This window comes from Patella vulgata, chromosome 9 (assembly GCF_932274485.2).
Source record: "Patella vulgata chromosome 9, xgPatVulg1.2, whole genome shotgun sequence".
Lineage (NCBI taxonomy): Eukaryota > Metazoa > Mollusca > Gastropoda > Patellidae > Patella > Patella vulgata.
The window spans coordinates 41,280,088-41,292,205 of NC_065887.2; the positions used below are offsets into that span (position 1 = coordinate 41,280,088).

The 12,118-nt window shown below is 39.7% G+C and overlaps 1 protein-coding gene across 2 annotated transcripts; it reads left to right on the plus strand.

Moving 5' to 3' along the window:
• Positions 1-3,965: 3,965 nt before the first annotated feature.
• LOC126832270 (exportin-2) lies at positions 3,966-8,950 on the plus strand. Of its 2 annotated transcripts, none has more exons than XM_050562986.2 (2): positions 3,966-4,056; positions 5,478-8,950. In XM_050562986.2, the coding sequence occupies exon 2, from the start codon at positions 5,564-5,566 to the stop codon at positions 8,471-8,473; it is 2,910 nt and encodes a 969-aa protein (XP_050418943.1). In that variant the 5' UTR covers positions 3,966-4,056; positions 5,478-5,563; the 3' UTR covers positions 8,474-8,950. The 2 variants fall into 2 exon arrangements, with proteins under 2 accessions (XP_050418943.1, XP_050418945.1); XM_050562988.2 differs by having other exon boundaries at positions 3,968-4,063.
• Positions 8,951-12,118: the final 3,168 nt, after the last annotated feature.

A 12,118-nucleotide genomic window follows, 5' to 3' on the forward strand; every position in this document is an offset into this window, starting at 1 on the left:
CGGTTTTAATCCTATCGTATATTTAAACAAAATGTCAAACCCAAACAGTCACACGACGGCTGATTTTAGCCTCCAGTTTGGGCGAAGTATCATTAAGCATACAGGGAAGGGTAGGTTTAATATCTAGATGATCTAGACTAGATCCAGAGGCGTGTTTGCCATGGGCTAGATTGTCGCGTTTTAAATGGTCAATTTACAATATTTGATAGGTATCTTATTCATTTGTTAAAAAATAATTAATTTATTAACACAATGATCTATGAAAGTCATAACAGAATTTGTACTATATAAATACATTTTTTCGAGATCTATACATCGTACCCAAATATTGTTGATAGAAAAATACCGCGAAAGACAACCATAAAAAGTCAGGGGAATAAAATGGGTAATCTCCTTTAAAGGACAATATTGGTGTCAGTCATTATCACATATGTGATAGATCTGGTTAAACACATTCCAAATACAATTTTAATACAGAGATCATTGTTACGATAAATGTGTAACGAAGATTTCAAGAAACGGGAGTTACGCAAACATGGAAAAAAAAACGTGCATTACCATGTTTTTTTTCGTTAATGTTCACATGGGCAGACGCGTAAATGTAGGGGTGGAATTTAAGGGACTCTAGATACAAAACTTTCTCCGGGACCTCCGGAAACCTCCTTAGAAAGTTCGAACCTGTGGTGGTCGGCTCGTGGCTTCGTCTCTCGTATCATGTGCATCAGTCGGTATCGAAATGCACGTTCCTACACTTAGAAGTTTCTCTATTCTGTTCTGTGTATCGACTGAAAGGGGTAAAACTGGTCCATATACAAAATTTTAATTTTGTGTGTGGTGTTGTCCTTCTCGAGGTCATCCGTGAGCTACATCTTAACCCATTTAATATGAGTCGAGTCTTAGTAATCGAGTCTACATCACGTCTATGATTTGGTAATACCCGCCTTTAGGGTAATCATTAAAACCGTTAAACCAATAAATCTCAGGTTAATTAGCGATAAATACCCGCTAGCAATTTATTCATTGCATCTACACTTTGAGACATTTAAAGGGGGCACGGTGTCTCAGTGAGTAGGACGTTGGACCGTTAACACGGAGGTCCTGCGTTCGTTCCCTGCGCTGGCCGAGAACGTTCATCTGGATTTTCCGACGTACTTTTAGTTCGGCGTAGTTCCCCCTTGTCAGTGGTGTAGGACGGAGGGCCTGAAAAGGGACAACTAAAAGTCGTTCGGATGAGACGAAAACCCGAGGTCCCGGGTACAGATTGGCGTGTACGTAAACGAAACCTTGAAACACTAAATAAGAGTTGGCCATAGTGCCGCTGTCCGGACATGATTTCCCTCGTGGCACACTGCAGGCGTATTCCCGTCTTAATTATTCCGGTAGGAGCAGAACAGTAGGACGTTAAACCCCATTTCATTTCATTTCGCACCGACAAGGCTTATGAAGACAGGCATACACTATGCAGTGTTCTTATGAAGACAGGCATACACTCGACAGTGTGCTAATGAAGACGGGCATACAATAAGAAATCATAGACATCGTTGAAGCCAATAATGCAGGAGGGGTGGGGGGGGGCCTAGTGATTTAACACGTGCGCGTGAAATCACAAGGTCAGTCATTGAGTCGGGTGGCGCACAGGTGAATTATTGAAAATAATTGAACCATAAGTTAGTCCCGAAATGACCTAGTGTGTGTCGAGTGGACGTTTCCGCCCCCTCCCCTCTCTCTCTCCAATAATTCAAAATCTACGGAGCAGCAAATTTAACACCCCCTATTTATAGATTAATGTGTCCCCGTCTGTGTTTTTGTCTGGTATAATTGTTAATGTGTTGTCGGGTTTCCTGCACTTATAACTACCTTTCATTATGGCATTCGACAAGGATCCCTTTAATGAGCTTGTTTAATTCATTCATTGTGCAAACGTGTTTTACAGGGGTAACTTATTTGACTAGTTTTATTCGTTCATTCATTCATTCATTCATTCATTATCTATTTTTGGTTATATTTACACGGACAATTTAGAGTTTTTTTTGGCTTAAAATATGTAACCACTCTGCCCTCGTTACATTTAAAAACATGAGTAATAGATTTCCACAACTCACTAAGCTAAACGCGTCTAACATACCGGACAGGTTACACTAGCCATGACTTTCTCAAAATAAAAAAATAAAAAAAAAGTTGCGTGGTTTAACTAAACAGAAATATACCTATAATTGCCCTACTTAAAGTGAGTAACATATTTGTCACATTTTCTTTTGAGGATTTGCAAATTGAGAGGAAAAGATTTGGTGTTTGTGTTTGTGTTGTACCACTTCCTCGTATAGCTAAAAATGTTGTTATTTTTATACATTTGTATTTTAAGTCCGAGCTTGTCGCTGCCTCTCAGAATCAGGGCCGTAACTATATCAGTGTAACGAGGGGGTGGAGTGGGAATGTGGGAATTGTTCTCAGGGGTGCTGTAAAATTGACGGACAATTTATATCTAGGGTGAGGGGAGGGGCAGGCGGGTGTCTCTCCCTCCGGTTTCGAGAATATATTGCAAAATTGGACTGTCGGAAACGCTATTTCCTGCACTCTGGGAAGCCTCATCTCAAAAGACCCCTCATTTGAAAAAAATTTGACCAGAAAACCATAAAATACCCCTCATTTGAAGATCTGAAAAAGGTGAAAAATCCAGAAATCTGGATAAAATCTGTATAAGGTAAAACACTGAGAATCCGATATCAACTACCGGTGATTTGTGTCACAGGGGGCGATTTATTTTGCGGGGGGGGGGGGGGGGGGGCGGGGCGTGTTAAGGGCCTGGTGCCTGTTTCATGAAAATTTAACTAAGATAAAATCCAAATTTTAGTGATTTGATTGGATAATATTAGATTGATTTTAGTACTTAGCCCATCAAATTTGAAGTATCTATAATAAAATTTGGATTTTATCTTTAGTTAAAATTTTGAGAAACAGGGCCCTGGTCAGAATCAATGTTAAGAGTTTTTAAAAGGCCATACAAAATCAAAAGTAAGGTGGCTGATAAGGGACACTACATACACAATAATCTAATATAGTTTTTCGAGGTTTAAACCAGGTCAGTTTTATTTTTCACCCCATTAATTTTTTTTTAATATACTTAGATTTTCGAATTTTCACGCGAGTAATTTTTAGTGAAATTTTCATTTTGAATTCTCGCCCAGATCCATATTAATATAATTATAATTTTCACAAAGATAATTTCGAATTTCCACCCAAATTTGATCTAAATTTTTCGGATTTTTATTATGACCCAAGCAATTTTTAAAAGAATTTTTATTACACGTATTTCCACCCAACATGGGATGTGGTCGTAATACAAGTCGTCATTTCTTGGTGAATCTGGAGCAATGGACATCAACAACAACAATGAGTGAGTAAGCGATGTAGTGCGTTTCTCATTGCGTATCGTGGAGAGAGAGAGAGAGAGAGAGAGAGAGAGCTAGCTTAACGCCCACTCGACATAAACTAAGTCATTTCGGGACTAACATATTGTGCGTAGGGGTCTTTAGCTGGGGGTGAGGGGCACGAAGTTGGATAGGGGACCCTACTCCTTGTCAGGTACACGCGGGGAATCGAAACCAGTCCATTTAAGTCAATAATAGATCTCATGATCTAACTCTAACGTCACAATCTATTTTTAGTTTCTGGACACAGTTTTATTTTATGTCAAGTCAGTCCAGATCTGTTTTTATTTACACTGTCGTTTTCTTTTTATTTTTCTATCTCGATTCATTTCTCTGAAAAATGTGCATCAAGTTTTACTGTTTTAGCTAAATTGCTGCATTATAGTTTGTGCTTTGTGGCTCAGTCTGTGCGTTTGGTGTGTAATCCTGCATTTTACGGGGATGATCCATGGTTATATATTGTTCTATACAGGTAGTACATCAACCATTGGGTCCTGAACGAGAAATTAGACGCATTTATTTAATGCGCATGCGTATGTCACTAATAAAGTTGAAAGGACTTCCGATTGCTGCCTTTGCACGCTATAACAACAAATTAAAAAGCCAAATAAAACATCTAATTTCTCTTGTAAGTGGTAGGTATTATAACACGTCACACATTAAAACTAAATTTAGGAACACTAGCCTGAACTTATTTGTAACCATATTTTATGGTCTAAATGTCGACAAACGTATTACCGATGTTAATCCATGCCGATCTGATCGACTTAGTTCAAATCGAGTCGATCTGATTTTCGCGCCAATTATTGTCATCATTTCAATAAAACAAACCCCACAGTGATTGAATTAAAAAGAGCAATCGTTAATCTCTAAGTTTAACAATAGGCCCCAACAAAATGATCTACTTTCAGCTCTGATGACATAACAATTTATGCATTCCTCAAACGATTAGTCATTTGTTTTGAGAAAAAATCGAAAGTAGATGAAAATCAATACCCCTTTAAACTTTAAAGATGATGTATTTGATTTAATTTAAGTACATGCTACTCAACTGCCCCAGGTAGCTACTTTTTGGTGAAATTTATGGATTCGGTACCATAAAATTATTAATCTCAAAAGTCTGAATAAATGCAGCCTGACTACGCCTTGAAACTGCTATGAGGAAAATCTTTTTTACTGGACCTGCTCTTATTTCGAATTCCTACTACTACTACCTGGTGCTTTAACGTCAAATTCCTGCAATCAAGGGCTCTTTTACATCATACATGCTCACCAATGTGTACACTGGACCTCGTTTTTTTTTTGTGCCAGTTCCTACAAGCGGGGACCATTTAGTTGATCGGTTAGGGCACTGGAATTACATATACAACTAAAATGGTGGGCCCAATAACTGTGAGATTTTTCTAGCCTGGGTCCAATTTGTCAGGGGAAAGTGTTGACTAATGATTCGGATGAGAACAAAGAAACCAAAATCCACCTACATGTTGGTGTGCACATAAAAGAACCCTTGACATGTGGAATTTGGATGTCCAGGCATTGCACTTGTGACGAAATGAAATGAAATGGGGTTTAACGTCCTACTGTTCTGCTCCTAACCAGGGCTAATGAAGACGGCCATACGCCATTCAGTGTGAGATGAGGGAAATTTTGCCCGGGCAGCGGCACTATCGCCTACTCCTATGTCGAATTCCAACTGCCAAGGGATCTTTTACGTGCATTCCAATGTATACACGGGACCTCAGTTTTTCGTGTCATCCGTAGGACTAGACAGCTGTCCTTGTCAGGCCCTCTGTCCTGCATCACTGACAAGAGGGAACCACGCAGGAAAATCTGGATGAACTTTCTTGGCCAATGAAGGGATCGAACACCCGACCTCCAGGCTAGCGAGCCAGCGCCTTACCCACTTAGCCACGTGATCCCCCGCACTTGTGACAGACAGAATTATATGTTAGTCTCAAAATGATAATAGTATTAAGTTGAAGAGACATTAAACTCCATACGTTTCTGTATAGCATTTATTTTTATTTTTTTTTATTATATATTTTTTAGATTTGGTGTCGAAAATCAAAAATTAAAGAAGCAACCAGCAACAATCAACAACAAGATTAAAAGAGAGATTTAATTAACAAATAAAAATGGAAATCAACGACACAAATTTACAAGCACTGGCCAGTTATTTACAACAGACCCTGTCTCCAGACAAGGATATCCGAAAACAAGCAGAGAAGTTCCTTGAATCCGTTGAAATAAACCATAATTATTCCCTACTTCTGCTTCACTTGATGGATAAAGTGGAAGTGGATATTCACATCCGTGTCAGTGCTGCTGTCACGTTTAAAAACTTTATAAAGAGAAATTGGAGGGTGATCGAGGAGGCGGGGAATAAGATCCCAATGGAAGATCGTAGCGCCATTAAACAGCATATCGTCGGTCTTATGTTAAAAAGCACCGAACAGATACAGTTGCAGCTAAGCGATGCCATTAGTATTATCGGTCGAGAAGATTTCCCGGATAAGTGGCCGAACCTTATCACGGAGATGGTGAGCAAATTTCAAACGGGAGACTTTCACATTATAAATGGTGTCTTAAGGACTGCCCATTCGATTTTCAAACGTTATCGACATGAATTCAAATCACAGGAATTATGGACTGAAATCAAATTTGTCCTTGAAAATTTTGCTAAACCATTTACAGAACTTTTTGTGGCTACCATGGGACTCGCTCAAACCCATGCCAATGACCCGGCAGCTCTCAAAGTCATCTTCAGTTCCATCTCCCTAATTTGTAAAATTTTCTACAGTTTAAATTTCCAGGATTTACCGGAACATTTTGAAGACAATATGACAATATGGATGACACATTTCCTAACTCTCCTTAGTGCCGATAATAAATTACTCCAAACTGCAGATGAAGAAGAAGCTGGCCTCTTAGAACAAGTCAAATCTCAGATATGCGACAATGTGGCTCTCTACGCCCAGAAATACGACGAAGAGTTTTCAGCACATCTACCTAACTTTGTGACGTCAACCTGGAATCTCCTCACAAGCACTGGACAGGAAGTGAAATATGATCTTTTGGTTAGTAACGCCATTCAATTCCTTGCTTCCGTTGCCGAGCGACCATCTTATAAGCACCTGTTTGAAGATCCTGGAACATTAGCCAGCATCTGTGAAAAGGTTATCGTCCCAAATATACAACTTCGACAAGCAGACGAGGAATTGTTTGAGGATAATGCAGACGAATATATTCGTAGAGATATTGAGGGGTCGGACGTTGATACCAGAAGACGATCAGCCTGTGATTTAGTTCAGGCTTTGAGTAAATCATTCGAAGGACCCGTTATCGAAAACTTTTCAAAATATGTACAAGGCTTGTTAGAAGAGTACACGAAAAATCCGGCTCAGAATTGGAAGAATAAAGATGCTGCCATTTATCTTGTTACATCACTTGCTGCTAAAGGTCAAACCCAAAAACAAGGAGTCACACAAACAAGTGGATTGGTGAATATGACTGAATTTTTCGAAAATCAAATTTTACCCGATTTACAATCTCCTAATTTAGAAGAAAATCCCATTTTAAAAGCAGGGGCAATTAAATATTTAATGGTGTTCAGGAATCAATTACCTCAACCAGCCCTGATTACAAGTCTGCCGAGTTTGATTCATTTCTTGACGTCAAATAGTAACGTTATCCATACGTACGCAGCCCATTGTTTGGAACGTCTATTTATGGTGAAAAATGCGACCGGTGGGCCAGCCATTACGATTAATGACCTACAACCATTTACCACGAACCTAATGACCAATCTATTCTTAGCCATGGAAAAACCTGGATCAACAGAAAATGAATATGTGATGAAGGCCGTAATGAGAACCATGTCCTTGCTGCAAGAAAACATCATCCCTATGGTTCCGGAAATATTGAAGAGTCTAACAGGAAAGTTACTTTTGGTCAGTAAGAATCCTAGCAAGCCTCATTTCAACCATTATCTGTTTGAATGTTTGTGCGTGGCCATTCGAACAACGTGTAAAAAACATCCAGAAAATGTGACCAGTTTTGAAGAAGTTTTATTCACGCCTTTCACAGATATTTTGCAAGCCGACGTTCAAGAATTCATTCCGTATGTTTTCCAGATTCTGTCGCTAACGATGGAATTACATGATGATTCAGTCCCTCCCACCTATATGGCTCTGTTTGCCCATCTGCTGTCCCCAGTCCTTTGGGAGAGACCGGGAAATATACCCCCATTGGTTCGATTACTTCAATCTTATATCGAAAAAGGAGCAAAACAAATTGAATCTGAACGAATCAATGGCTTATTGGGAATATTCCAGAAACTCATTGCCTCCAAAAGTAACGATCACGAAGGTTTCTATTTACTTAACGCCATTATTGAATTTATGCCGTTCGAACTTCTGAAAGATTATGTCAAGCAAATATTTATTCTAATTTTCCAAAGACTGCAAAGTTCGAAGACGACTAAATACATCAAAAGCGTTTTAATTTTCTTTTCTTTGTATGCCGTTAAGTTCGGAGCCCAAGCATTGGTGGAGATGATCGAAGCCATTCAGCCGAAAATGTTCTCCATGGTCGTCGAGAGACTTTATTTACAAGATTTACAGAAAATATCCGGTTCTACGGAAAAGAAAATCTGTGCTGTTGGTGTGACAAAAATACTCACGGAAGCTCCCATAATGCTTCAGGGGGATTACATCTCTCTGTGGCCTCAATTGCTTCAAGCGTTGATAGGACTTTTTGAACTGCCTGAAGATGATTCTGTGCCCGAAAATGAACATTTTATTGAAGTTGACGACACCCCTGGTTATCAGACGGCTTATTCTCAACTTGCCTTTGCTGGAAAAAAGAGTCACGATCCTCTTGGAAATGCTGTCCCCGACGCCAAAATATATCTGGTTCAACAACTTGATGTTTTGGCGAAGGCCAACCCTGGTAAAATTCCTCAGATGATCAGCAGTGGAGTTCAAGAGGAAGCCAAGAATTATTTACAGCGATATTTACAAGCGGCTAACATTAATTTGGTTTGATTTTTCGAATATGGCTGTCTGTAAATCGGAGCCGGATTAAGCCTGTTGGAGAGGCTTCAGAGATTAAATAATGAGTTGTTTAGTTTTTGAATGCTGAATTTAAAAAAAAACTACTGTAAATTATATATTGAATGAAGTGTTCAATTAATACACTATATCTGTAATAAACTTCACAACACATTTGGGGGGGGGGGGGGCTCACAGTACCTGTAGCCCCAGAAATCTTTATCCAGCTCCTTTATCATCATCCAACTTTATGTGAAAGATGCAATATTTAAATCATTTAATTACCCATTTTGTGTGAAGATAAAATAGACAGAACCTGCTGGTTCATCTGAAGGTAATAGTTGTTTAATCTTTAGAAACTGTCCTCAGTATATGTAAAAATATCCAAAAGTGCTGTGTATTGATGAATTGATTTGGACAGATGTCAGAAACTACTGTTTTGTTCAAGAAATAAAAATGGAGTCCAACTAAGTAATAAAAATAAAGAGTTGTTTGTTTATGGTTTTGATATAAAATATAAATAAAATCTTTTGTCATGTTCCCAGTTGGCACAAAAGTCTCACATCATTATTACAGGGGTCTTCTAGAAGCTAAAATATCTCGGGTACGTTCATTCGGCAGCATGACAGACACAATTTTAAACTAAAAAATTACATTTCTAATTCCTGCATGTCATTTCCAAAATGGTTGATTGTATTGGGTCCAGTTTTTGTTATGATCTTATGACTGTAAGCTGCAAGTTCTCTTTGATCTATATATGTAAGACTAGCGCAAGTTATAGACAACTTTCTCTTTATTTTTTTCTCCTCATTTCCTGCATTTTTTGGTTGACTTTCTGGTATAGAATTGGAGAACAGGGATCAAATTGGCAATTTGTTTGCAGTTTTGGGTAATACTGATGATATAGCGGAGGGATAGGGGGTGTAAAGTGTCTTTTGTGAAGAGCAATCGTTACGTCAGAAATGATATTTTGACCCCAGTCAATGTTAAGTCCTCCTAGCAAAAAGGGTGTCACAGTGTGTAGTATGCTGGCTCGCTAGCCTTGGGGTCGGGTGTTCGATCCCTGCATTGACCGAGAAAGTTCATTCAGGTTTTCCGGCATGGTTCCCCCTTGTCAGTGATGCAGGACGGAGGGCCTGACAAGGACAGCTGTCTAGTCATTTGGATGGGACAAAAAACCAAGGTCCTGTGTACACATTGGCATGCACGTAAAAGATCCCTTGACAGTTGGAATTCGATATTAGAGTAGGATGAAGTGCCGCTGTCCAAGCAAAATTTCCCTCATAGCACAATGTATGGCGTTTACCTGTCTTCAATAGCCCAGTTCGGAGCAGAACAGTAGGATGTTAAACCCCATTTCATTTCAAAGCAAAAAATCTAAATGGTCAACAAATTTACGAGGTGGAGAGTTCCAAATGTGGTCCCCCTATATGCCTATAAAGATTGGAACCAACGGAATACTGAGCAAAAAGCTCCAGTCTGTGATGTTACAGCCATTTAACGTTGAAGTTAATTGGCAAATAATTGTCAGTCTGATCCAATTTGTGTTTAAAAGAGTTACCCCCCTTTAGTTTCCAGGTCGTTTTTGCAGAAAAAAACTGAAACGAAATGGGTTTGAACTTTTCTACCCCGACAGGACTAATGAAGACGGGAATACGCCATACAAGGCGCTGTGATAGTAATTTTGCCCGGACAGCGGCACTACGGCCTACTGTACAATCAAATTCCAACAGTCTAGTGTTCTTTTTGTAAAACAATTTTATGGGCAGGTGTATCATATGTATTAATTTAGTATTACGTCAATATTATATATAGTATTACATCACGATAATATTATATGATTGCCCGTTAAATGAAGGCTACTAATATATACTTTTTAAATGGTTATTAAATACTAATAAGGTTGTTGATCGTTATAAATGATCTCAGGTAGTTCAATATATACATGTATAAGGCAGACCGCTGTACAAGACAGGACGAGGCATGTGACAATGGAAGCAGACGTGAATTAGGACCATGGCCGTAATGACTACAATCTGTTATGATATGTTATGTTCCTGTGTGATGTTTTGGTTGCTAGAATTATAGATGTAGTGACTTTTAATGTGTGTTCCTGCATTGTTGGCATAAAGAAGTCAAACCCACGGCCATCGTTATCATTAGATCCTTTGATTTTACGTGCACGCGGGACCTCGGTTTTTAGTTCAATCCGAACGACCAAATATGTTGTTCCTTGCCAGGCCATGCGCCCGACACCACTGACAAGAGGGAACCGTGCTAAGGACCTTACCAGTTAGCGAGCCAACGTCTTACTCACATAGCCATTGTGGCTTCTCGATGTTGATCTAATAGATGACCTGATGACAAATAGACAGCGTGGAATGGAATGGAGGGTTGGATGCCTGAGTGGTTAGCACGTGCGCGTTGTATCATAAAGTCTGTCATTGAGTCAACTGGCGTGTTTTCGATTCCCCGGTTGTACGTGACAAGGAGTAGGGTCGCCTGTCCAACCTCGTGGGTTTTCTCCAACCTGGTGGGTTTTCTCCGGGTCCTCCGGTTTCCTCCCACTGCTAAAGACCCCTATGCGCAAATAAACTTGAACCATATGCATATGTAGTCCCGAAATGACCTAGTTTGTGTCGAGTGGACGTTAAACCCCATTTCTCTCGCTAATGGAATGTGGTTTAAAGTCTCGTCAACACAATATTTGAGACAGATATGTGTACATTTTATTGGTATGGTTACGTGTGCAATGCGAGGTAAGAAATTTTTCTCCGAATATCGAATTCCAAATGACTTCTTAAAGGTTCTTATGTGAACACAATGGGGTTTGAGACCGGTATATACACTCTAGGCCGAGTCTAGTGTCTTGACGGCTCGACTTTCTACTGTCACATTTGATAAATGAGACACGGTTGATTTCGTACAACCGATTTAAAAACACGAATATGGAATTCTAAGACAAATGCCAAAATATGTTGCTGGGATCCACGAGATCGTACCAGAACTGTTGATATTTGCTATACCCATTAAATTCGGGCTCGAAAAATCTCGACTTTTTGTTTCGACGAATGATTTAACTGCCAACGGATCGTTGACGTGTACTGTAATTTTGTACACGGGACCTGTTTTCTTACTACGACAGGATGATTAGACAACATGTTCTTGTCAGCCGCCCGGGATTTGAACCCGAGACATCTTATTTGTGAATTTCGTTTCCTGATCACATAAAATAAAATGAAATGGGGTTCAACGTCCTACAGTTCTGCTCCGACTGGGATAATGAAGACGGGCATACGTGTTCTGCGGGAAATTTTGCTCGGACAGCGGCCTTATTGCCTACTCTTATATCGAATTCCAACTGGCAGAGGATCTTTTACGTGCACGCCAATGTATACACGGGTCCTCGGTTTTCGTCCCATCCGAACGACTAGACAACTGTCCTTGTCAGGCCCTCCTTCCTGCACCACTGACAGAGTGAAACAAACGCCAGAAACAAGCGACCCCAGACTAGCGAGTCAGCGTCTTACCCACTTAACCACCGTGACTCCCCCTCATCACACAACCACATTAAATGTTGGCTGGTGACAAATCGTATAGTCTAATAAGAATGGTTTTAAATAACTTCCAACAAGAAGA

Excerpts from the sequence above, each read along its gene's own strand:
- LOC126832270 (XM_050562986.2), top strand. The coding sequence starts at position 5,564 with ATGGAAATCAACGACACAAATTTACAAGCACTGGCCAGTTATTTACAA.